The 26,327-nt window shown below is 40.3% G+C and overlaps 1 protein-coding gene across 12 annotated transcripts in view; it reads left to right on the forward strand.

Annotated features, from left to right (window-relative positions):
* The window catches only part of WNK1 (WNK lysine deficient protein kinase 1), a 167,224-nt gene that overhangs the window by 62,433 nt on the left and 78,464 nt on the right, over positions 1-26,327 (forward strand). For all 12 annotated transcript variants that reach the window (XM_065582293.1, XM_065582304.1, XM_065582334.1 and 9 more), the window contains exon 4: positions 1,567-1,724. In XM_065582293.1, the coding sequence (XP_065438365.1) occupies positions 1,567-1,724 (158 nt within the window). The remainder of the gene's footprint in view (positions 1-1,566; positions 1,725-26,327) is intronic.

The raw sequence follows: 26,327 nt of genomic DNA on the forward strand, positions 1-26,327 counted from the left end.
CATACCTCTCCCTTTCTATCAATAATATATCTTGATACCTAGCTTAGCATCTAGCTACATACCCAAATCTGCTAGGTTGTCAATCTAACATTGTAGAGTACCCTATTTTAGTTTGAGCTAGTTTGAAACTGACACCATTGGATTATCCTAGAAAATTGGTTTTATCAACTTTTGTTCTGATAGTCTGCATTATATTTCGACTAACAAGGGAGCAAGGTGGTCCTTTTTAATGTGCTGCTAACACTGATTTAGTGTCAATATGGTTTATTAAAATACAACAAACTTACATTGCTGAATGGTCCTTTACCTGTTCTCCTGAATACACTGTTGATATAAGTTTGCAGATGTTTTACACGCTATCATTATTAAAATGTTTCCTGCTTCCTGACCAGGGTAGTGTTTAAATATTGACAGAAGTGGAAAAATATATCATGGCAATATATAAATTTTCTTTACAAAACATGTCCTCAGCATGTGTTAATTTTCTGCTTAAAGCTTCAATGATATCACTCTGTGTTCTTGCTAACAATTGTTAGCCTATGGCTAATTGGATATAATTGACTTCTGGATTATGGGTTGTGGGGAAGGATTAGGGAAGCTAGGTTGACTGATCTTCAAACAGTCTTAAATCTGGTTAGCTTGCAGGAAATAATTCACTGCTTAAAGTCTTTCATCTCTGGCTTGGAGGAGCCCTGATCATACAGTGCGATCTCTTCACTTGTGGAGTGTGTGCTGTGATTGGGGCAGTAGGGGGCAGTGCATCTTCTGCAAACTCTTTACATTGGGACTTGTTGAATCTCACGCTCTGTGCCTGTAACTCAATCTCTCTGTATTTCTAAGTATTTTTTGCCTGTAGGATGTTCCTCACTATTGCCTGTATCTGCAGTAGGCCTATAAAATATACTGCAGGTGAGAAGGTAAGTATGTGAAGAAAAGGGCTCTGGTGAGTGGCCTTTGCAGAAAATTACTTTTATTCATTCCTTATGAAGCTTTATCTGTAGTGACTGGGTTTTTCATTGCAAGGCCTTTTTCTGAACAGTTCCACTTCAATAAGTAAATGGAGTGTTACAGGTCAGAGACTAGCTGTCGGCTCTTACCAATACTACTTTTTTGCAGCAGAGGGGAGATGGGTATGTTGCAACAAGCCTCATTGCCTCCTTTCTTACAGGGAGGAAAGGTAAGTGTGTCTAACTCTCCCTAGTATTTGGTTTGCAGTCTTGCTAGTCTTTTACTTTTTTCTCCATTTGTCTTCAATTTGGTCTTCATCCCCTGATCCAATTTTTATTGTAGCCAAAGTTTCCCATTTCTGCCCTTATGTTGAGTAACATGTGGAAAGCAGTCAAAATATGGACCCTCTCATCTAATTTCTTACAAAGGCCTTGCAGTGGGACACCCGTGGGGTACATTGATGCAACAGAGTGACTAAGGGTTTCCTCCCTCTTCTTTTTGCCTCCACTTTCTCTTCTCTCACAGGTCTGCCCGTCCGCTTCCTTCTGCGGTGAGTAACGCCAGCAGCCTCTGCTCGCTTTGAGACATTTAGAGTCTGAATCGTTCTTTTAATTTAAGGTACCCCAGAGTTCATGGCACCCGAGATGTATGAGGAGAAATACGATGAATCCGTTGATGTATATGCTTTTGGGATGTGTATGCTTGAGATGGCCACGTCTGAATATCCTTATTCTGAGTGTCAAAATGCTGCGCAGATCTACCGTCGAGTGACCAGCGTAAGTCTCCCATACCTCTCGGCTGATTCGAGAGCTGGTGCTACCGCTGACAAAGGAAGCTGGATAGCTTCATACAGTGCAAGAAGTAAAAAAGGCAAGCTGACACATCTTTAGGTGAAAATGTAGAAGTTACTTTGCTTAGCCCAACCTACGGAAATGCTAGAAGTGTGTGAACAGTGATCAAAGGAAAATCACTTACAGGACTTAATATGCTATTAGAAATCAGATCTTTAATACACAGTCTGTTGATATCCTACTTTCATGTAAAACTACATAACAAGGTACTATATCAAAGTAAAACGCACTCCAATATCAGGATATTTTCTGACCCATTACAATTTTGTGCTTTTGCCTTGGAAGGGTAGTTTGAAACTTTAGTCTCTGGAATAAACAAACTTGGGTCACAAATCTAGGGAACTCTGGATTAACTGACTGCCAATGCAGATCCTCATATGTTTATTTTTGAGTCATTGTAAGTTAATACTTTACTGCATCCTAAATTGCCTTTGGCTACTTTGCTGTTCGGCCACTTTCCATAGTTGACCACTGGAAATCTTTTACATTATCAGCAGGTAAGTAGCTCACAGAATGAAGTGAAACAAAGGTGCCAAATGGAGTGCTTGTAAACGTGTCACTGGACCAAACTAGGGAGGTTTTTGTTTGCCACAGACATTCAGATGGAGATATTTGAATAGTTTGAGCCACCAGCCGTGGCGCCAAATCAAGAGTGTAAGTTTGAGTAATTGGGAATGATAGGACCTCCAATTCAATTTGTGTTTCAGTGATGGCTTTTTTTTTTTTAAGTATAACGTGAAATAGTTGAAGGTCTCCTAATGAGGATAACACTGCTGTCTTGCAGCATGCTGGATAAGTAATCAGTCTTCAGAGCTAAATATTCCAAAAATAAGAAAGGGGGGGGGGGTGATAGTAATCCTCAGAATTGGAATTTCTGGCATCTATAACTGGTCTGTCTTGAAGCATTTTTGAAAATCAGTCAAGAAAATTTTTTGAGTTTGAAAAAAACTTCCAATTGGAAGTAGAGAACCTTGTTGGTTGGTTTGCCAACCGATGATTTCCTTCATCTACTGCTGGTGGGAACCCAATGAGTTTCCGTATGTTTTCTTGTTAATCTTGTGGTATGGCTTTAGAGATGGGGTGAGGATTTGTGAATGAAGTGCTTAGCTTTGGATGAAACACCAATACAGTCCATGCTCCTAATGCCTCACAATCTAATGGGCAGATAGAGAGAAGACAAAATTGACTAGGAAATGCTGAAGAAATAATGTGCAGAATCTTTTTGATTAGATGATATCCCAGTTGCTCCTTCCCACCTGAAGTACCTAAGATTTGAGGTCGCTTCCAATTTGTCTTTTTTTCCATTTGGCCTGTCATCTGGCTTGCAACTGTTAATTAATGTCATGTAGCAGTAACCCCTCACCCCACCCTCCAAGAGGGTTTTGTGTCTTTACTTGAAGGATTGATTTATTTGGACACTCTCACAAGACTGTGCCAATCTAGCAATGCAGGAGATACTGGAGTTGTTTGATTTACTTGGTCTTGTAGCAAATTGGGGAGGGGGAAAAAGTACCTTTATTGCATTCCCTTAGTCTCAGCCAGAATACACATTGCCTTGGATGTGAGCCTGTGGGTGAGATAGTCTCCTGGATGACCTGCTCAATGCAGGATGACCTGCTTCCTAAGGGAGATGGCTACACGTAAACACCCTCAAAGTGTACTGGCTAATATAGGGAAGGTATGTGTTAAATGCAACATTGTAGCTGTAGTTATGAACCACCTGGATTGCTTTTTTGTACTGTCTTGCTAAGGGAGTCCTGACCTCTTTGTTCTCTTGGGTGAAGGCAATAGTCAGTAAGGCCCTATGTATTTTTTGACACTGTGTGCAGCAGACTGCTTACGTTCATCTAAGACATTTCCAAGAGTGGTTACCAAAGCAAGTACTGCAGCACATCCCCCCAAAATGGGGAATTCCTCTTGTAGACCGAACCACCAAGTACTCTTATCAGTGGATACCCAAACCCTGCAATCCTAGACACTGCAGCACTGACCTGGGATGAATTTACTATTCTTGGAATTTCCATTGGGCGTCACATTCCTCCTCTGTCACTTGTATTAATGGTCTAAGGGTATATCTACACTGGAGTTTGAGGGCTTCTATTTTTGCTAGCTGCGAACGAGCTAGCATGGGTATGTCTACCTAAGATGGAAATTATACCCCCAGCTCCAGTGTAGACATACCCGAAGAAAACTGCTTGACATGGGATTTCTTTAAATCTAATTACCTGGTGAAGGTGGAATTGGTAGGCAGACCTGCTAATGCTCACCCAATACCGAAGAGTCATGTCGTCCTTTTCCCCCACCACCCCCCGCCCTGCCCCCAACATCAAGATTTTTCTATAGCAAAATCAGGTGCCATAGGTGTCTACCTGGTTCATAACAGAACACTGCTGCAGGAGTTTGGGATTTGCATTTGGGGGCCCAAACCATGCTGTACCTGTGAAAAATGCCTCTGTTTTATATTAGAGGGTTTTAAACTTGTGTGAAACAAGGCAAAGGATTTCCTGCGTAAGTTGGGATTCTGGCCCATCTTGAGTATCCTACAGAAATCTTCGGTCAATAGCCAGCTCTTAGCTCTTTTAGGATTTAAGTCTTTGTGCTAAACTCTTTATACGGTCTTATCAGTAGGGGACCTCTTATTCTAGTTATACTTTGAGTGGCATAACTTTGTCCTCTAGCTAGCTCTACATTGCCTTCGTTAGTTGGAATAGGTTTTCCTCATGTTTTATGAACCTCCCTTTGAAACTCATCTGTGATTTGTGGTTCTTTCATCCACAAGGTAGTTTTTGGATAGCAATCAACTCAACCAGGAGCATGGGAAAGCTCTCCATCTTTAATCTTCTGTAATGACAAGGTGGCTCTGTGCATCTGTCCTAGCTTTTACAGGAAAGCCTGTCCCCATTTCAGCGAACCATGATCTCTCCTTTGGAGTTTTGGTCCCAATCTAGAACAGGAAGGGAAAAGCCTGCTGCTACCCATTGGACTTCAAGAACAGCCCTCCTCTGTACTTAAATCTGAAATATTCAGGGGAATGGACAATCTTTTTCATTTTTTTGTTTTGTTTTGTTTTGTTTTGTTTTGTTTAGGGTTCAAAGGAAAACCTCAGGCAGCCAGATTCATCATGGATAAGGCTAAGATTTTGTCATGGTTATTTTTAGTAAAAGTCAGACAGGTCACGGGCAATAAACAAAAATTCACGGAAGCTGTTATCTGTCTGTGAATTTTGCTGCTGGGGCTCCATGGTTTCCCTTGCCACCATGGTAGCTGGGAGCTGCAGGGTTCTCTCCCCGCTCTCCCCATAAGGCTGTCGCCTGTTGCTGGAACCCTGAGGGGGGCCACCTGAAGAGGCTGTTGCCTGTCACTGGAAAACTTCAGGGGGGCCCTGAGGAGGCTGTCGCTTGTCACGGGAACCCTGCCAGGGCCCTGCTGGCTGCCAGCTCCAGTCGTGCAGCCCCAGGGGCTGAAGCAGAAAATGTCAGAGGTTTCTGGAAGTCACTGATTGTGTGACTTCTGTGACGTCCATGACAAATGTAGCCTTAATCATGGATAATTTATTCAGGTGCAGACTCTAGAAGGCCTACAAACCCTCAGAATTTCACTGACCAGTATAAATTAAAGTTCCGTCTGCCAGAGCCATGGCCATCATCTGGGCTGGAGAGGGGAGATGTCAATAGACAAGCTTTGTAGAGCTGTAACCTGGTGTTCCCTGTGCTCTCACTCTCACCATGCACAAATTATGCAGGTAGTTGTGGACCCGGCCCTTGGTTGCAGGGTATTTAGAGCAGGGCTTCCACAAGAAGCTTTCTTCATGGGGAGCAGCTGAAGGATTTGGAGGTTTCTATTCCTTCTTCCCCTGCTCCTTTGCTCTCAAGCTCCCTCTTAAAGTTGAACCTGGACACTCTTGTTCTCCTTCCCTACTGTGGGTTTTCAGTTAGTGCTTTCCAGAATCTAGTATGTGTGTGCTGTCAGACTGATCTACAGCAAGGCATGTTCTCATTTGCTGGGTAGCTTGCTTTGTGGTCCAGTTCAGACAGGGCCATGGACTCTAACCCTACCAGGCTTTCCAAGTTCAACCATCGTTAGGGAGTGGGCAATTTGCAAGAATCAGTCTGGAAAAGTGGAGGAGGGGAGCCCTCAAGGTGGGCAAATCCTTGATTGCTCAACATGTCAGAGCAAGTGAGGAGGAGGAGGAGCCAAACCAAGCACAGAAAGCAAATTAGCTGATAAGTGAGAATATACCTCTGACCCAGTGGACAAGATCACTTCAGATGGGGTTTTGTCTGTAACCTGCTTGGACAAGTGGGTTGGTGTTCAAGTTTTCATGGAATACTCTCAAGTTGTATCCAGGCTACTGTTAGTTTCTCAGTTACTGTGTGCTACTGAGTGGACAGCAGGCATGCTTACTTTGCTCTTCCAGCATTTTTCTGGCTTTGCTTCCTCTTGGTTTAGTTAGATCTCATTCCTAAAGGAGTATCTTAGAATGCGAAGAAGAAAACAAATGCTCTGCTTGAGTGGCAGCCCTCTCAGTAGTTCTTCTATGCCAGACTCCTGAACTAGTGGCTACTTTTAATTTTTAAAGATCTCCTGGTTTTCCAGACCCCCAGTTGTCAGGTAATGAAAGTGTTTCACATGTTGAAATGTCTCAGACCTGGTTAGACCCTTTATGACCTTTAAACAAGAACTTATTTCAGCAATGTGTTTCTCCTGTTTTGTTTTAGGGTTTTTTTTGCCTCCCAGATGTGGCATCCCTGGAGCTAAATCTCCATGTCCGCTCTCAATCGCTATTCAGGGGCCTTTGCTTGCCACTCATTTATCCCCTATGCTATATGCAAAATTGATTTAACTGAACCAGTTTCTGACAGGGATGGTCTCTGTGGAAGTTTCTGATAGTCAAGATGTCATGCCAGAATATCACTGAACTACTACTAACCTTATTTGCTCTTTTTTCCTCATTTTTTTCATATAATATTTGAGGAAAACAAACTGGACACATGTCTGCCTCTTGTGGGCCTAAAGCTAGTTGTTAATGTGACATTCATTTCACCCTCAAAACTATTCTTCCAAGCCCTAAAAATTTCTGGCTGAGAACATACAAAAGTTCCTATGACTGGTTCTCCCCCGAGGTGCCACCTGGAACTGGGGTACCACTGAGCTCCTGGCCCACCAGCCTGGGCTCCCACTCACACTGTACTGCTGTGACAAGCTACAGAGCCCTCCAGCCTGCACTTTCACCAGCACACATACAGGTAGGGGGACACCCAGCTGCAGTTACAAGCAGGCTTTCTGACCAGCCCCTGCATGGGAAAGCTACACCCAGCTCCTCTGGCAAACCCCCCCCTCTGGAGTATGAACCCAAAATTATACGGTCTTTGCTGCACAGGGGACTGTTCAGCATAAGCTCATAAAATTTACCCCCTCCCTCAACGTGGAGAGGAATATCAACAGCTTTTTGCCCCTGAGTTATGATTCCCATACTAGTTTAGATCAGGGGTTCTCAAACTGGGGGTTATTACATGGGGGGTTGCGAGCTGTCAGCCTCCACCCCAAACCCCGCTTGCATCCAGCATTTATAATGGTATTAGATATATAAAAGTGTTTTTAATTTATAAGGGGGGTGGTACTCAGAGGCTTGCTATTTGAAAGGGGTCACTAGTACAAAAGTTTGAGAACCACTGGTTTAGATAAAGCAAAAAATAAGTTTATTAACTATAAAACATAGATTTTAAGTGATAAACAGATCAAAGCAGATTACCTAGCAAATAAACAAAAATCGCAAATTAAACTTAATATACTAAATAGATTGAGTGTGAATAGCAGATTCTCACCCTAAGAGATGATACAAGCAGGCTGCAGATTCTTTTGGGGCAAGCTGCACTTACTTTACAGCTTGGAATCCGCAGGTGTTTCATTCACAGGCTAAAAATCCCCCCAGTTCAGTCTTTTTTCCTCAGGTATTTCCAGGAGTCCTCTTGTGTGGGGAGTGAAGAACACCAGATGATGTCACTCCCCGCCTTATATAGCTTTTGCATATGGCGGGAACCCTTTGTTTCAAAGCTTGGTTCCCAGACCAGTCTGTGGAAAAACACTGACATCCCAAGATGGAGTCGAGACATGCAGTCACATCACATGTCTTTGTAGAGTCATAGTAGCTATTACTTGGAGGCTGTCTGTAGCCTTCTCAGGAAGGCTCCCCAGGTGGGAGATAAGCTTCTCCTAAGGCCAATTGTTTTTCCTAATGGCTCATTGCCCTGAATAGACCCTTCCCCACCCACTATCTAGACTGAAAACATCTTGTCTAGTGGGCATTACCCCATTGTAACTACATTTTGAAATACAGATACATAGTCAATATTCATAACGTCGGATACAAAAATGATACATGCATACAAACAGGATAATCTTATTCAGTAAATCGTAATCTTTCCAATGACCTCTCACATGACTCGTCTTGCATAAAATACGTTATGTCATTATTATATCACTATCACTGTAAAGAATATGGGGTGCAGTGTCACAGTTCCTTTAAAGTAGATTGTGCTATAGGTAATAGTGCTGAATAATCGAGGAAGACGAGCTATCCTCCAAGATCTAGGTAAGTGCATGTATATCCTTCTGAAGAAACTCTAGGAATTATTCTGTTCCCACTAAGGCATGGTCTGTGCACCAGCTGCTGTTGCTGTGAAGACCTAGGTTCAGTTTTTTGCAATGTTGTGGGGGAATGCCCTCTGGTTGGTTGAGAGGTGGAGAAAACAGTGTTAGCATGCATTACATTTGGGCACTTTTTGAAAAGTGAAATTAGTTTGGTCCCATCCTGGTCTTTAGTGGACACTCCTCCATGACCTACAACTTTCACACAATTCTGTACAGTTGACACCATTTCCAGTTTCTGTCTGGGAAGGTCTGGAACTGGAATAGGAATGCTGTGTGTCATTACTGAGATTCTTTGGTGTAGAGAGAGATGAGTGAAGCAACTTGGATGGCACTTAGCGCTTTTGTACTTTCCCAAGAAATTGTCAGGGAAGTCAGCTTAATGCAAACTAAAATTCAGTTAATATCTTTAAATAAGAGATGGAAAGAAAGCCTTGGATGAAATTAACTTCTGTTGTTGCATTTTGCTATATAGGCAGTAAGGGTGGAAAAAGCAGGAGCAGAACTACCTCAGACACTAATTTGTGATCCTGTTGCACAGAAATTATGGGAAAATTAGTCACCTTTTAAGACGTGTGCATTGATTTTTCCTTCAAATACAAACATGAGAGCTGTACAGAAGCTGGAGTAACCTTACAAAAGTAGAAAGATCAGGAAAAATAACTTGTAAGTAAAAATGGACTTTGCTGTCTCACTCACCTCCCAATACATTTTAATTTGTGCAGCTTGGTTCAGTGCAACAAGTAGAGTAACCCACATGCTACTTCAGAAGGGAACCAGGACTCCTTTAGCTAGAATTGCAGGCATGCCAGCTTTCTATATCTTCTGTTGGAGTTCAGATTTTTGCAAAGACTTCAAGTATTACTGAGAGAGTGGTAGCAGTTTCTTCGTGTTTGTGAAAGAGAACTTGCAGCTGCTTAGAGGATTCAGTTACCTGTCAAAGGACACTCTGTCCTTGAGCTTCCTGCATTGTATTGTTCACCTTGAAAATTCATATGCCATCAGCTAAGTGTGTTAGGTATTTGTCATCACATGTCCATTTTGTGTACTCCAGGTTTCATTAAGTTAGGCAGTGTTTTTCATCTCTAAAATGGCCTTAAGAGTTTGGAAGGCTTCAGTATTCCATGTGGGAGACCAAGGGCTGATTGTGTAAGACTTCATTACATTTTATAGACAGCCTGTTGAAATGTTCATCACCAACTTGAAATAAAATAAAATCTGGTTTACAGACATGAGAGTTCATGCTCTAGGATCCACTAATGAAAGAGTACTGTATGCATAGAAGATCAGGGGCTTTGTTCTTTTGTAGAGTCATAGGTCCTTGGTGCTATAACTGGGTGGAGAAGGACCATGAAAGGAGGGACAGCAGTGAAAAGTGGGCCATCTCCCTGGCTGTGGGAAGCAGCATAGCTCCTTGGCTTTGTTTGGTATTGTCCGTTTCAACTTCATGTCCTAGTTCCTCTAACACAGGCCCATTTTTCTCTGGATAGAAGAGCATTCCCTAAATATGGCTCATACTAGTGAAGTAAATTCTGGGTAGTGAAAATGAAGACTTGTCCCTGTGCTACACCTTAGTAGTGAAATGGATAGTGTGAATCATGTTGAAAATGAGTTTGACTAACAAGGTTTGGCTGCGTTAACTTTAGACAGTCCAAAGTGTTAAGCCTGGTTGTAAAACGCTTTTCCAAAATAGCTGTGGATGGTGTAAGTGGTCAGGCAAACAAATGGTTTAAGCAGTTTTTAAGGCTATTTAACTTGACAGATTCTGTTGACTGTTCAGGGTCTTCAAATCCAGTCCTGAGTGGTGGTGATTTTGAGTAGCTCTGTGAGTGGAGAGTAAAATTGACTTCCTAGGCCTACCATTAAATTATAAGGTACTCGGTAAAGCAGATAGGCTGTTCATGGTTACATTGCCTTCCTCTTTCTGTTTTACTGTTACTAGACCCCTTCATTTTTTTGTTGTGATGGTGCCCCATGGCCCAATCAAGATCTGTGCCTTTACAAATGCTCAAGTAGACCTGTTCTGTTGCCCAGCAAGCTTCCCATCAGTGAAGTGGCTGAGATGGGGAGAAGGGAGCAGGATTCAGCATTCCTGGGACTATTCAAAACAAGTAGGATGGCCTGTAGCTAACTCCCTTCCCCCTCAAAAATCTGCTATTGGTACCACTATCCATATTGAAATGAATGGGTAAATGGGGGAGAATCTATGTATAGTGGGAGAAGTGAGAAAGCCCTATGTCATTCACACAACAGAGGGAAAGCTACTCCCTGAAGATGTGATGGGAGGAAAAGGGCCCACCAGTCACTTCTTTAAGTTGATTCTTTTCTGAAAAGCAACTCTAAAAGCAGTCTTATAAAGATCTGTGTTAATGACTCCAATCAAGTGTGTCCAGGTTACAAGTCAAAATGCCTTGTCTTAGTGCCCGGCCTGCAAAGTCAGCCAGATGTCAAAGATTCAACTTGAGCTCTTTCTGGCTCACGTACCACAACTACTAGATTGTGTGGACCAATTTTGCCCTAAGTTACACCTGTGCAGTACTACCAAAAATTACTTTACAGCAGCCAAAGTTGTGCTAAAAACTTCATATACCAGATAAGGTGCTTCCCTGTACAAAAGAGCATAAATTTGGAGATTGGATATGACCTACATGAGGGAAAGCAAAACAAGAAGGGGCTTTGTATTGTGCTACATAGTCCTATGGAGACTATTGAATTATTAAAAGCTTGGGCTAAAATTTATTAATACAAGTGCCTAAAGCAAGATTCCTAAACCTATATTAAAGGAACTTTAAAGAAGTGGCCTGATTTTCAGAGTGCTGAGTAATCCAGGTTTCTTTGCACTTAATGGGAGTTGCGGGTGTCCAACACCTTTGAAAATCTGGTCGCTTTGAGGTAGGAGGCTAATTTTAGGCACCCATATTCAGAAAATTTTGGTCATAAGCTGTGCAGCCCTGCTATCTTCAGATCCTGCTCACACCTGTGCAGTTCTGTTGTCTTCACTGTGGCTGCACAGCTGTAAGTGAGGACAGTATTTGGCCCTGCAGTTGGACGATAACACTTCCAGTGGTGTGAGCCAGAAGAAAAGGCAGCTTGGCTCTTGCATAGCTGCTGGCTTTGCAGTGCTAATAGAAATAAGTAATGAAATTGTTATTGAAATCACCAGACTGAGTAGTCAGAGAGAGCAGATTGGCTGTTTAAAGTGCTTTTTAAAAAAAGTCACTTCTCAGTTTAGTACCATAATCCTAAAATGCTGAAGTTGGGCCACAGACTTAATGTAGTTTACTCCTGGGGGAATTGTGCACATCTGCAGACGTGAGGAATTAATTTGTCTTGGACTACTTTGTATTTTCCGGCATAAAATACATTTTGCCTAATGAAAGGTTTCAGAGTAGCAGCCGTGTTAGTCTGTATCCGCAAAAAGAAGAACAGGAGGACTTGTGGCACCTTAGAGACTAACAAATTTATTAGAGCATAAGCTTTCGTGGACTATAGCCAGTGGGCTATAGTCCACGAAAGCTTATGCTCTAATAAATTTGTTAGTCTCTAAGGTGCCACAAGTCCTCCTGTTCTTCATTTTGCCTAAGTGCTGCAATTCAGCTTTTTGCCCACCAGAGGCTGCTGTGGCGCCAGAACAGCAAGCATGAATGAAGCTGGATGTTCTGGCGCCACAGCGGCCTCTGGTGGGCAAAAGGCGGAACTGCAGCACCTCTTAGGCAAAATATATTTTATGCAGGAAAATACAAAATTCTATGCCTAATGCTGCAGAATTCCCCTAGGAGTAGAGTTCATCACAGCATCCTGCCTGCAGAGCCAGGTTAGGACAGAGTGGGGCACACAGGGCTGCTGGGGGGTGTCACAGACTGGGGTTCAGAATGGCTAGTGGGGGGGGGGGGGGGGGGAGGGACCCAGACTGGAGCATGGGCTCAGTGAGTTAACAGCATTGAGCCTGGGGAGTGGGGGGGCGGCAGAGACCCATGGGGATGAGGGGTGCAGGGATAGGGGCAGACGTGCCTGACTGAATGTGAGAGGCTTCCCAACACCCTAATAATACCCCCACCTCCCAAGAAAGACCTCCCACCCACACCATCCTGGTTCACTCCTAGGCTCCTTCCCTCTCCCTCAGCTCTTCTGTTATGCCTGACTCCCCCAAGCCTTAGCACTGCTTCTGACAGGTGCAGGAAACACAGTTCTGTATTGTAATTTAAATGAATTACACAAAGTTCTGTATTAATATGCCTTGTAAGGAATCTTTGTCAAAAAAAATTACCAGACATACTTACTGACAGATGTTTTGAAATAAATTACCAAAATAATTGTAATTGGCATGATTATATTGTGTTGTTTTGACAAAATATGCAGCATTTTGCAGAATTTTCAAATATTGTGTGCAGAATTTTTAATTTTTAGTGCAGAATTCCCTCAGAAGTAGTAGTTGTTCGTGCCTCATTCCATGAATACAATTACATGTACAAAGAGAATAGCTTTCAATAAACACCCACACCTCAAATCTTTGGAGGCCCTGGAACAAGATAAAAACTAAAATTCACCAGAATACTCAGGCAACCTTTTCATCATATTTCCCTCTGTTTATTTGGAGAATTATCTCTAGAAATTAAAAATGGCAACTTTATGTGGACAAGTCTGTATCTTTGAAAATTAGATTTGGCCTTTTTTCTGTATCCAGGATCCAAATTGTAAAAGTTATTGAAATTCCTGATTTAGTAGGGGATTTTCCAAATGAGTGCCTTAAAAGGACATTTTAATCTGGGTAGGTAGTTTTCATCTCTTGTAGATTGCAACTCTGGTCTTGCATGAAATCACTACAGGATTCAACTATCTAAGCTTAACCCTTTCTGTCCTCAGCAAAATCATACAATTACTGTTTTTGCTTCTACCTCTGCTGGTAGCTTCCAGAGGTTCTCTAACAAAGGCAGTGTTAATTTGTGGCTTTTAATAAGAAGGAAATTCCTCTTCAGCTGTTTTTTGAGCATATTCCTGAAAGTGAGGACCAATAGTGATATCAGATGTTCCTCAATCCCATAAGGAAATGGGTGAATCACTTTGAGTGATGTTTACAATGCAGCATAGGAATCCTGTAGGATCTTATCTTAAAAAGGTCTGAAAATATATACCTTTGAATATACCTACTAAAAGCTGCCAAGAGTATTACTACTGTAATGGATTTCTAGGAGACTATCTTTGATAGAAACTTTAAATGGCTGTTAGACTGGGCTGATTTCATTCAGCTGTAAATTCACCTCATCCATTCCTGTGGCTTTACTGAAGACCCTGTTTGCAATAAATTATACTCTATAACTTCACTTTTTAAAAACTAGTTCTAGAATATGCTTTTTCTGTCATGGTTGTAGCAGAGCAGAGTATGTAACCAGATAACTCCGTTTCCAGAATGTTTAGGAATGCTATACTGACTGAAAAGAATCCAGGAAGGCTTGCTTCTAAAAGTGTCTTAATGCAGTGACTCTAAATGTATGGTACTGAAACTAGTGTGTGTACTTTCTTTTCCTTTGGAAAAGTTTTATAACTTATTAGAATCCCTACGACTGGGTCACTTGTGATCAGCTCAGGGTCTGCACAATCATGTGTCCCAAATCCAAAAGCAGAGGCATTTATTCCTTTTTTTTTTTTTTTTTTTTTTTGGTGCCATATGGAAGGTTAAAAGCTGAAAACACAACAGACTGTTAAACTGGTCCATTTTATCTTTGGTATCCCTGTAAGACTGAACACTGGAAAGTCAAACACTAGTCCAGCTTTCCAAACTCTAGTCATTTCTGTTGCAGTGAAAGAACTTGTCCCTTAGTACTCTGTTACCATGAAGGGCCTTGTTTAGAAGTATTTTGGTATTGAACCTCACAGTGGAGTATGTATTTGAGAGCTAGGTACTGAGGCATTGTATGCTGTTTCCTGCCTCCAGTCTTTAATGTTGATGTTGCAATGCCCCATTTTGGGACTGGTTTTCATCACATTATACACTAGTCAACGACTGTGTTGTCTTGTAGGCTGCAGTTAGAGGAGATGCTGAGATTGGTCTGTTTCCATTTAGCTGAAATGTCTTTTTGGTTAGGTTTAGGGAATCCAGCTCCTGATTACTTCAACAAATAAGCTGATTTCTAAAGGATTTGAATTATAAAGAATTTGTGCATTTTAAAGCAAAACTTTAAAATACAAAAAAGCCCTGAACAACTCCTCCTGTAAGTTCTTGTTGTGCTTCTGTAACATAATTAATTACTCCCACCAAGCCACACAGTTTTCTGTTTAATTCATAATGCTAAATATTCAGCCATATGGAAGTTTCAAGGCATAACTTCAATTTGTAATTTACATAATGTCCTAATGCCAATACAAATAATGAATGTGGTTCTCATAAATCTTGGTAACAGCCTTTATTGATGAGCACTGCAAAATCATATCTCCAATAACTTCCAGATTAGATTAATATTTTTCTAAATGAACTCCTTAAAGCAGTTGAGATCAAACCAGACAGTGCAATTCACACAGCAAATGTCTCTTTTATCCTAAGAGTGATATCCTTGGACTTGAAAAATCTGATGTTGCCAGTCTTTTGGTTTCATATATCTTCTATGGCTTTACTGTAAGTAAACATCAAGTATAGACCATTCAATTTTTAAGAGATTGTTCATATTGTGGGGTAGAATGGGTATTTTCAGGTTTTTGAGCACCAAGTAATCTTATCCCCCAAATTAGTAAAATTTATAGTTGAGAGAAACAGGAAATGGTAGGCCAGATGTTAATAGTTGCCTCTCTTAATACCAATTCAGGGAAGTGTTTCCCACTGTTTGCCATTCTTTAGGAGACCGTACTGTTTAAAAACAAGCAAAACAATTAAAATAATCTGACTGTTTTAATAAAGGAAAAGAGAGGAAAAACAAAACAGACAAGCAATAATAATTACCGTACTTCAGTTGCAGTCCCTGCTGGGTGTCTGGTGAGCTCTTAATAGAGATTATACCTTTGAAAGTGGGACCATTTCTAGTTGGCTCAGTCTTCTTTTGGTTAGTTAAGACCAAAGTATATTTTCCCCCAAATTGGTAGTTAATCCTGTTTTAAGGATTAAGTGCTCTACACTTAAAATTTAGGCTGAGATAGCTGTGCCGCTCAGGGATGTGAAAAACCTACACCCCTGAATTCTGTAGCTATAGTGACCTAACCCCTAGTGTAGCTGCAGCTAGGTCAATGGAAGAATTCTTGTTGACCTAGCCCCCGTTACTCAGGGAGGTGGTGTCCCTAGAACGATGTGAGAAATCCCTTCCATCACTGTAGCCTGTGTTTACGCTACGAGTTATTTGAGCATAGCTGTGGAGCCGTAGGTATGCTGCTTTAGTCCCTATAGTGTAGACATGGCCTCAGTGTATCATAGATAACTAAAACCATGCATAGATGGGCGAAGGAGGGTTGGTATAGCGTGGATAGACTAAACCATTTTATAAATAGGCAATGGTAAGTAGTCTTAATCAGGTCCTATGAAACTAAAGAAATTATTTAAATTCAGTTACATGAAAGAAGCTATCAAGGAGATGTCTTGAAACAGGGAAACAAATGAATATTAAGAAACTTATCTAAATTAAATCCCACTACTTTTCTCTATTTACTAAGGCCAGTTTGTCCCCTAATCAGGGATACATAAACCATCTGGTGATTAACAGGAGAAACTGTTACTATCTTACATTACAATAGCATTTCAACATCCCATTAAAATCATTACAAAAATTTTAAATCTAATCCCTTGGTAATGCTTTTACAAATTTCATCTTCCCCATGATGCTGACGAAACCATTCTGAACTGGAAGGTTGTTGCTTCTTGATGCTGTCTTGTACTCCTTTTTGTTCTGGTTGCAAGCAAGCAACTAACTGCAGAGATCAATAAAACTATCTGTGAGGAGAACTGTATAGTTGAGGGATGGGAGCAGACTATGCTGCTGATTGGTCAATTCAGAGATATTTTGTATTCTTTTCATGTTTCACCGAAGGAGGAAAACCCCTGTTCTGGATTCTGACAAGATTAAAAAAATTAGCTGCTCTCATACCTTCTGGGCTCAACAACTTTGCCAGTTGATCATGGCAGCATCTTTAGCTCAGAATATGCAGCCTGTGAATACATATGCCGCATGCTGTAACTGCTCTTCTTGATGGTTATTTTACCTTTGTGGCAGGAAGTTCTCAAAACATCTTTAAAATTATTTTTAACTTCTATTCTGTCCATTTTCTGAGAGCCTTTGTGTTCAATCAGGGTTTAACAGAAGTGGAAATTCTGCTTCATATGGATCCAAACACACTTATGTTCTATATAAGGTTTTAGTCTCCCAAAATAGTCTTTCTTTTTAAGAATTAAGTTTAATCATTAATTTTAAATAGTCATGTCAGTAGGCATTCTCTGAACAGGCTTAGAAGAGGCGATTCTTGTCTTTCTAAGTTTGGTAAGGAAGTTGCTTAAGCATTGCAAAATAACTAATTTATTCAATTAATATAAATATTCTGTACTCAAATGGCTTCTGTTAATAAACAATTGTAGAAAGGTCACTGGATTCTCTATTAGTATATAAAAATCTTACCATTTGCACAGAAACTGTTATATTACATGGTTACGTTTATAAATAACATATTTTGAAAATACACATCTAGAAAGAAATTCATGCCCTCCTAAGTATTTAAGGAATTGCAAGGTTTTCACCTTGAAGGGGAAACCTGAATTGAGAGGTTACAAAGGTTTTCTACAAAACATTTCCAGCTATCAATGTTTTACTTAAAGTTTCAAGGATAAAAACCTTCTAGAATTCCTTTTGTAAAAGGAAAGGGTGTGTGAAAAGGCCTGATTCTATGGCTGTTGATAACTCAATCCATCCCTAAACTTTCCTACAAGATATGTTATTTGAGACACAAATCTGGTATAGAGATGAGTTTTATCTCGTACCAGAGGGATTTGGTCCTTGATCAGACAGGTTATAGCTATACTGCAATTCAAGGGGTGATTGATTGCAGCTTAGGTAAACATACTTGCACTAGCTTTACCTGTTAGTATGGCTACAATAGCAGTACAGATGTGGTGGTTCTGCAAGCATGCTGTGGACCCTGGGGACCTGCTTGGGTTGCTGAAGCCCATGCTACAACATTTACATCACTGTTTTTAGCCCTGTGAGCACAGGTATGTCTGTCTGAGTTGCAACTGCACCTGGGAATTACAGTGTAGACATACCCACAATCTTGCTTGGTCTGCTAGCCTTTCTGACTAAAATGGTCCTGGGACTTAAGATCTGCTATTTGCAGTACATTCATAACTTGCAATTAAAACCTTCTCTCAAAACATACCATGAAATAAAATAACACAGAAAATAAAGCAAAATAGAAGTTATAAAAACTGTATTTCAGAGTCTATATAAACAGGTTTTATGGATTGTGGGGATGTTATTGTTGATACCATGGAAGTCAGTCATGCTGACGGAAAACTGAAATCCTAGAGATTTCTTAAAATTCAATCAAGACAAATGCAATTTTGTAATAACCAAAATTATAATTCTACTTTCCTTAATAACTTTTGTATCAATATTGAGATTTTTATCCCCCACAATATTTTTTAAACTTTAGTAAAAGGAAAATCACTATAGATGAATGTACATAGCCATCACACAAGATTATTATGATGAGACTATTTATTACTTACTATGCTGTTGATCCTGTCTGTTAATTATTGGTTGACCCAGCAAATAAAAGGGGGGAAAGGAAGTTGGGGAGGGGGAGTACATTAACAGATCACTTTGTAGAAGCTTCCAGAGAAGAAAAGTTCATCCAGATGGTTGTTTCTTGAGGCCTTTGCCATAGGGAAGGAGGGTTTGGGGCTTTCCAGTGGCATGGAAGAGGTCTTCTGAAGAGTCAATGATAAGACATGCTGTGATGTCTGATGGATGATGATGGAGGAAGGTTGATCTTGCATATTTTTTGAGGGAAGAGGTAAGCTAGTCTCTAGGTATGTATGAGTTTCAGCAAGCAGAAACAATCTGTCATACTCTACAGCATTTGAAATGTATTTGTATTGGTAATCATTGTGAAAGCTTATAGGAAGTGTTAAGAGGTAAATAAATGCTAAGTCTGACAGCTGTGGTCACCTTTTTTTTTTTTTTTTTTTAAAGTAATAGCTGTAAAATTCATGTATGATTTGTTGCTGTTGCTGCTTCTCCCCCAAAGCATTGGCATATGGAGTCTCTTTCAGGGCTCATTCCTATCACCAGGTCTATTCTCATTTATATTGCCCCAATTTTACAGGGGTATGATATAAGGCTAAAGATGCCAGCCATATGTTGAGGAGATTCAGTTCTGCTGATGGTGGTGGTGTTTTTTTTTTTTTAAATCTAGCCTACAGTGTGGTTAGTGGGGGAATTGAAGTGTCAGTTCTGAATTAAATCCCAGAAAGACTGAAGTCATGCTAATAAGTAACTGTTTTGATGTGCTTATAAACGCCAGTACCTTGTCTGCAATGAAGGGCACTTGCCCTGTAACATGTAGAATAGTATTCAGCGTAGCTTATACAGGGCTCATCACTGACTCTGGAGAGTCAAATAACAGCAATCAGTAAAGCACACCATCTTCATTGCCTGCTAGTGAGAAGACTCAATCTGTTTGTCTTATGGGAGGCTTGATCATAACATGCATTCATGACCTCCATGCTGGACTACTGCAACTTGTTCTACGTTGGGTAGCCAAAAAATGTGTGAAGAAACTTCAACTACTATGCACTGCAGCAGTCTCTGGAATAGATTGAAGAAAGCATATCATTGGGCTCCAGATGTCCTTGTGTTCTAGGTCTGAGTTCAAATCTGTGATTTTTAGTTTGGGGATAAGTACCCAGAGTACGCGATGTGTACTATAGATAGCTGTATTTATAAATTTATAAAGAAACAAAATCAGGTAAATCTGCATAAGTAACAATTTGTCAAAATATGAAGTTAAGATAGCTATTTAATGTGGACCTGTAAGGATGCATTGTTCTGCCCTTGGTCACAAACAAGTTCAGCACCCAATCCATTTATGCCTATTGCCAAATAATACAACTCGGCATGGCTGACAGTTCATGCTGAGAAGTGTAGACATGGCATAGCAAAGGGTGCTGTAGATCAGGATTAAGTTGCATTGGCCGAGATGTCTGGGGGTTTTGTACTTTAAATAGCAGTTGGGGTAATGTAGGACCCAAGTACTTTGACAAGGCTATGTGGGGAAAGCTTTCAGAAGCAGTGAGGTGGAGACAGAACTTTTTTTTTTTTTTTTGTAAATTGTGAATTTATGGAAGACCATGTCTTTGGCCGAGGAAGTACACTTTTTCATTTAAGTACATTCTGTGAACAGTCAAATTAATTTGCAAATCTGCATTAGGATGTGTTTTGGCTTGCTCTTGGCAAGAAGGAATTTAAATTTTTTTTTTAATCCAGGGTTTGAGGTAACTTGGAAAATTGTATATTGTGGTAGAAAGTAGAGCCCTCAGTATCTCATAGTGCTGGCTTTACTGTTTTAGATACACATTTTGAATTGTTGCTATTGAAATAATGTAGTCAATGAAGCAGCTTTCTTAAACTGGCTTTAATTTAGTCACTAAATCAAAAATACTGTAACTAATTTTAGTATATGTGCTGATCTAAACTCCTGCTTCTACAGGTCACTTGTCTTTTGACTGAATAAATAGCTAAAATGTCCCTTTTCCAAGTCAGTAAAGGGGAATGTAGGATGTGATTGGATCAGCTCAAGGATCAAGATTAAAATTGTACTGGGAGATGAATTTCCAGATGTAGATGGTAGTTTTCAGAACTCTTCAGTTGTGCACAAGGAAAAAGCAGAGCTGGAAGGGCAGCTTCTGGAAAGAGCCTTCTGAATTTTATGAATTCTATTTGCTTAGGGGTAAACTGGAGGCAGTGGTGAAAGGAAGAAATGGTTAAGCTTATAGGCTCCCTGGGTTGGAGAAATAACTAATAGCAGGTGTTGGTATTTTAGAGTATCATGAGGTAAACTAATTTAATTGCCTTGCATAGTTTTGCCTGTGGCACTTCGGGGGACGAATTGGAGACTTGTTTTCCACTGGAATCATTGGCTGTGTTTGAATTCCTTAAACTAATGGTTTGTAGCAGCCCATATCTGGCTCAAACCAGCAACTTAACAGCCTAGCAAAAAATAATGGAGATTTTAATTACTTTGTTTGTGTAATTTGACTTTGTCACTGATTCTATTAGCCTCTGGACTGCATAAGTCTGAACATTATGTTTGAGGAGAAGAGATTAAAGCAGTTACTGTAAAATTCCTTTTGGGCTGTGTATTTAAAGTACTTTTTGAAAGGAATAAAGCAAACACATAGTGTTTCGGTAGGGGGTTGAAAAGTTGGAATACTAAAGTGCACAGTGCAACTTGCATAGTGTGCCAGAAAAATGCAGACAGAATTCCATAGAGGAGAATGAAATGGAACAAGGAATAAAATAAATTCTATTCCCGTGAAATCAATTTTAGTCTGTTCTGACTGCAAAAAACAGGCATTTGTGTTCACTGAAGAGCACTGCAGGGGAAAGTACCTTAGCATGTCATACTTGCCAATGAGTTACTAAACTCCCCGCTGTAGTATGGATCATAACGGCAAAAGCATTAAGCAAAACTGGGAGCTGATATTTGTGTGCAAAATGTCTGACTAACAATGCTATTAGGAGCAGTCAGCACAGCAATGTATTTCAGATGACCTTTTAACAATTTTCTCATCAGTGATTGCCAGTGAAAAGGAGATCTTCAATGAAGGTGTCCTAGAATGTGCTATCAAATACCGAATGTCTCATTGTAACATAGAATTTGGATGTGCTTAATGTGCCATTGGAATGTACTCAGATACTATAATGATAAGCACAGTATAAAATACTATATAGAGTAGAATGCATTTATGATCTCTTCAGTGAACCTGGAAGTACCAAGAAGATTTTTGGGGTGAGGTCATATTCAGAGATTTAAGATAACCTTTTAATTGATGTGCAGTATGTCCTCATTGATTGGCTGGGATTTATTTGCTCAGATCAGACCTTAATTTGGTGGGGGAGGGAGGAGTAGGTGGAGAGGAAAGGTTGCTTTTAATTTCACCTTAAAATAATGGCTCTGTAGCTGTGAACAAGACATTCACAGCACTTGTAGTAACTACGAGGGAATTTGTACAAGCCTTGTTCATCTTGGTATGGTCTCAGTACTTTTTTTGTCTAACATCTGTTGTGTAGGCTCTCCCAAGTTCTTAAATTACTAGAGTTGCATAGACGAATGATACTCTATTTGAGAATTTTAAAATACTTGAAGTTATGTAATCTAGTACAGGATATGTGAGGCTGGGGCCTGGAATTTTAGTATAGGCAAGGGAATAAAATGTGCTAAGTATGGGAGTCACCTTAAGAATGATTGCAGCTGTAATATACATTACTTGTGCCTGTGGTAGACTGTTAGTGCTGGCCAGAAAGGGTGCAGAATGTGTAAGGTGCTTTAATCATTAAGGAAATATTCTTTAAATGTTGAGAAAAAGGACTCTGCTGTTGAAGTAGGTGTTGGCACCATGCTGTAATTGGATTGACTTGGTAGGCAGAAATATGTCCTGTATCACAGCTCAGTGCCTGTTGCTTTCTTAATATATTAAATAGTGCCAACAAACTTTGGTCAGGTTGTTGTACTGGACATTGACCCATTCCTTTCAGTTCAATAGTATCTAATTTGCTAGGGTGGGAGTTAAGCCAAACATTGTGGTTCTAGTTTACATGCAATGTTAATTATTGCAGCAAACATGGGCAGAGAATGAGCAGACCATCTAGGTTGGAGGTGGGGCATAAAGCAAGCAAAGATCCCCACTCTGCCTGCCTCTGTAATGCCTTTGCTATTAGGAGAGGGGTGGTGGAGGACGAGCACTTGAGTAAGCTTACCTGCTGTTTAGCATTTAGTGTTTCTGTTCTGGGGTCTGGAATGGAGCAAGCAGCCATCAGAACAGAGCTCTGATTTCTGCAAACTCATGTACAGGACTAAGGGAAGCACAAGTGGCTTGAAACAAGAAACCATGCTCCCCTTTAATTTTGACGTCTGCTTTCCTTCTGCCGTGCGTTAAGTCTATACCTAACAGACCCTCATATTGGAATATTTTTTTATCTTTCATCCCATTTTTGGTGTCTGTCTCTCTCTCCTGATGGATTTTACAAAGAGAGAGATTTGCCCGGTGTTTGTCATAATTAATTCCCACTGTTGTTGCTGCTCTCACAAGGACGGTGCTAAAGAGGTGGGTAGGAATTTCTACTGTACTGGATAGGCACATGTAGCTCAAGTAAGGCAATTGCAGCAGGAGCCTTTCATGAACAAGTCTGCTGGACTGGTCTGACTTAACATAAACTGCTTTGGTTTCAGTTAGTGGGAGACCTGATTTTGTATTTAGGAAAAACTTAAATGTCTTATGTGGGGGTGAGAGTTCTGGGAACAGCAAATATAAAGGAATAATGAAAACTGAGTCAATTCCTCATCTTACTTTGTGCCTGGCATAGAGAGGTGACTTGTTCTCTTCTGAATAATTATAACAAAAGTCTCATACTGTCGTACAGACTGTTGCTGTATAGAGACTGAGGGTGAGTGAAGGTTGGAGCTCCTATGAACTTTTAAAACTGATCTTCTGGAATATCTTATTAAAAACATTTCTTTAGTTAGCTAATGGTCTTGCACAGGTAACTTTTTTTGTTTGGTGCTTCAGTTGCAAGTAACAAAATAGTGCTAAGTGAGTTAAATATTATTCAAAATCCAAACAAAACCATCCTAATTCATAATACGTCATTTTTATCTATCCTGTTTGTGCTACTTTTAACTTAATTTGGTGTTAGAATCATTTAGCATTGACTATTTGCTCCATAAGAACACATACAAGTGACACTTCTGAATTGGTAAGGGAAGATAATTAAGTATTCAGTGCTACAATTTTCTGGTTGTAATCTGGATCTGAACAACGTGATACGGATCATGCAAAATACAACACAGTTGTTTCTCTTCCTGGCATTCAGAACTATTTTGAAAGAATGTTCTGGAGTTTGTTCAGAGTTACCTATGTTAGCTTGTTTTGATTTGTTCAAGGAACATTAGAGACTGCTGTTGGATTTTAGAGCACCCTTTCTGTTTGTTTTGATAAATTCACAAACTTACTCTGAATGATGTATAAAATATTCAACTAGTGATGTTGCTTTTGTTGTAAATGTGGATGCAGATTGTAAAAAAGAGTATTGGACTTCATTTTTGTCCAGTTAAAATATCCACACTCTGTCTCATCAAAGCCCTTCTAATTATACATCAGCTGGATCTTGTGTTGATTTCTGAGCTAATCTCGATAGCTTCTATATTACAGCTTGGTCTATTATATATTAATAGCTAAAGACCTGACTATTATAGATAGTGCCTAGGTATCATGTTGATAGTCACATTAGCAATGCAAGGAAGTATTTAAATGCTCTGATGTCCACCCAAAAGACTAATTTTGTGTATTAAACAGGTCTAGAACAGGTATCTGTAACAAATATATGTCAGTTCCTTGAATCTGCTGTTTGTAAGAGCCCATTATTCTTTGTAACAAACACAGGTCAACCACAAAAGTAGTGGCAGGTATTCAGTGCTGTTGTAACTGAGCATCACCACTTAGGAGTGGGAACCCACAGTTTCTAAAAAATCCATTGGCTTGTCCTCATTCCTGATTCTTCCTAATGAGCTTGGAGAAGGGGAAGATGTGGGAACTGTGCTTCTAAATACTTGACACATACATACCCTCAACTAGTTAATATGAACTGCTTGAGCCAAGAAACTGAAAGTATATGCCCTTGAGTATCTTCAGTCTTCCAGGGCCTGTTGAAAGAGTGTATGGTTGCACACAGGACACACCAAGGTCACTTGAAGCACAGGACCTCTTTCCTCATTTTCTCCCTTGTTACAGTATGCTTAGAAATTGTGTGCAGCCAGGCCTTTCTGGTTGAGAAGTGGCTTCCTGACTGATTACAGCCTAAGGCAGTGGGTAATAGTAAAGGTACTTGAAATATCTGAACTTTAAATATCCAAGAGTATTTTTCAGTCATTAACTTGGTAAGGTTCGTAGTTACCCCCTTATTAACTTCCTCATCACTTAAAAGATCTGATGCAGTTGCAAGGATGGAACATAGAATAAAGTACCATCAACAGGAAACTTTCTCATTTATTTCCTTAAGCTTATGTCCAGCTGTGCCAGCCATTTTTATATTTTATTTCTTTGCTTTTCTGAAATGGGATCTTCCCAAAGATCCTTAACTGACATCTTGCGTCTGTTGCTGCTGTCAGTGATGTAAATTGGAGTATATGCAGGCTATTGCTACTTTCAGGACTCTAGTTATTTAGGGTATATATGTGATGCAGCTGGGAGTGTGTCCCCCAGCCCGGGTAGACAGAGGCACACTAGCTTTGTTGGAGCTAGTGTGCTAAAAATAGCAGTATCTGTTGTGGCGTGCATGGTGGAACAGGCTAGCTGCCACAGTATAAATCTGCCTGACACTCTCCCCCCCCCCCCCCCCAAGTCTGTACTCGAGTGATTAACCTGTGCCACAGCGTCCGACTGCTATTGTTGCGTGTACATCTATCTGGGCTGGGAGGCACACTACTAGTTGCAGTGTAGACATAACCTGAGGAGCCCCCTGTGCTCGAAATACCTGGGGTATAAATTACACAATGGATCATGTAGCCAAAGTGACCACCTTAGAAGTCTGAATACCTGCTCTCAATTTAAGCTTGGAAAGTGATCATATTTAAAGAATTTAGCTTTGCTAATTGTTAGTACTTTAAGCAGTAAAATGATTAGAGACCAAAAAAAACAAACACAGGAATTTGGGGAGAAAGTTAAAGATTAAGATAATTTTAAGATCTATTGCAATGCAGTACAATGCTTGCTAATGTCTTGCTGGAAAACTGGGAGATTGAGTGCCCATGTTGCTGTATCAAGTTTACTTTTATAAGCTCTGGTCTGGTGTCTTATCAGCTGAGCCATTGGCCTCTGATAAAGTTCTCATTTTCAAAAAAGCTTTTAAAAAGCATTCTTAATGTTCACTGAGAGGCCCTGCTCCGGGGCTGTCTTTTGTCACACTATACGCTTCAATTTTATGAAGCTTAACTTCAGGGATCTGTAAGCTAGAGCAAAGTTTAGAGCAAGGAAACAGGTCCTCCAGAATAGAATCAACCAGATATTTGGATTTGTTGTGTGAAATACATCCAGCATACTTAATTTTTGGTTATTAAATACACCTCTTCATTACTCTAGGTGCATGAACAATGCATACTAAAACTACAGCTAATAACAATAAAAGGCATTAGAAATCTGGACTCCAGTGCTTCCCCTTCACTCATCCATCCCTGTTGGAACCCACCTCTCTCTCCCTTGGAAGAGTCTGGGAGAGAAAATAAGCTGTTCAACATGCCTGGAAGGTCCACAAACCACCCTCAGACCAATAGAGAAGGGAATTGAGTCTAGGAATCTACTGAAAATATTATGTTAGTCCTCTTCCATTTAAATGAGGGACTGTTAGCCTGAGTTTCTTAGGGAAAAGGTTGAGAGCCACTGAACTATGACCTTCCTCCCATTACGCAATATGGGAAGGGCAGAGTGGTATGTTTGTAACCACCAGGTTGAGAACCCTTGCCCTAGCTGGTGTATCCTACAGGGAGAATGTCTCTAGGTGCTCAGGACACAAACCATGAAGGTCTGGAATACTTCATATAGCCCTGTTCCTTGACTTCTACTTCAGGACTGGCTCTGTGCTTGGTTTCATTGTGATCCACCAGAGGTGCAGGCTGATACTTCAGGTATACATTTAGTGC

The sequence above is a fragment of the Chrysemys picta genome, chromosome 1, assembly GCF_011386835.1.
Source record: "Chrysemys picta bellii isolate R12L10 chromosome 1, ASM1138683v2, whole genome shotgun sequence".
Classification (NCBI taxonomy): Eukaryota; Metazoa; Chordata; order Testudines; family Emydidae; genus Chrysemys; species Chrysemys picta.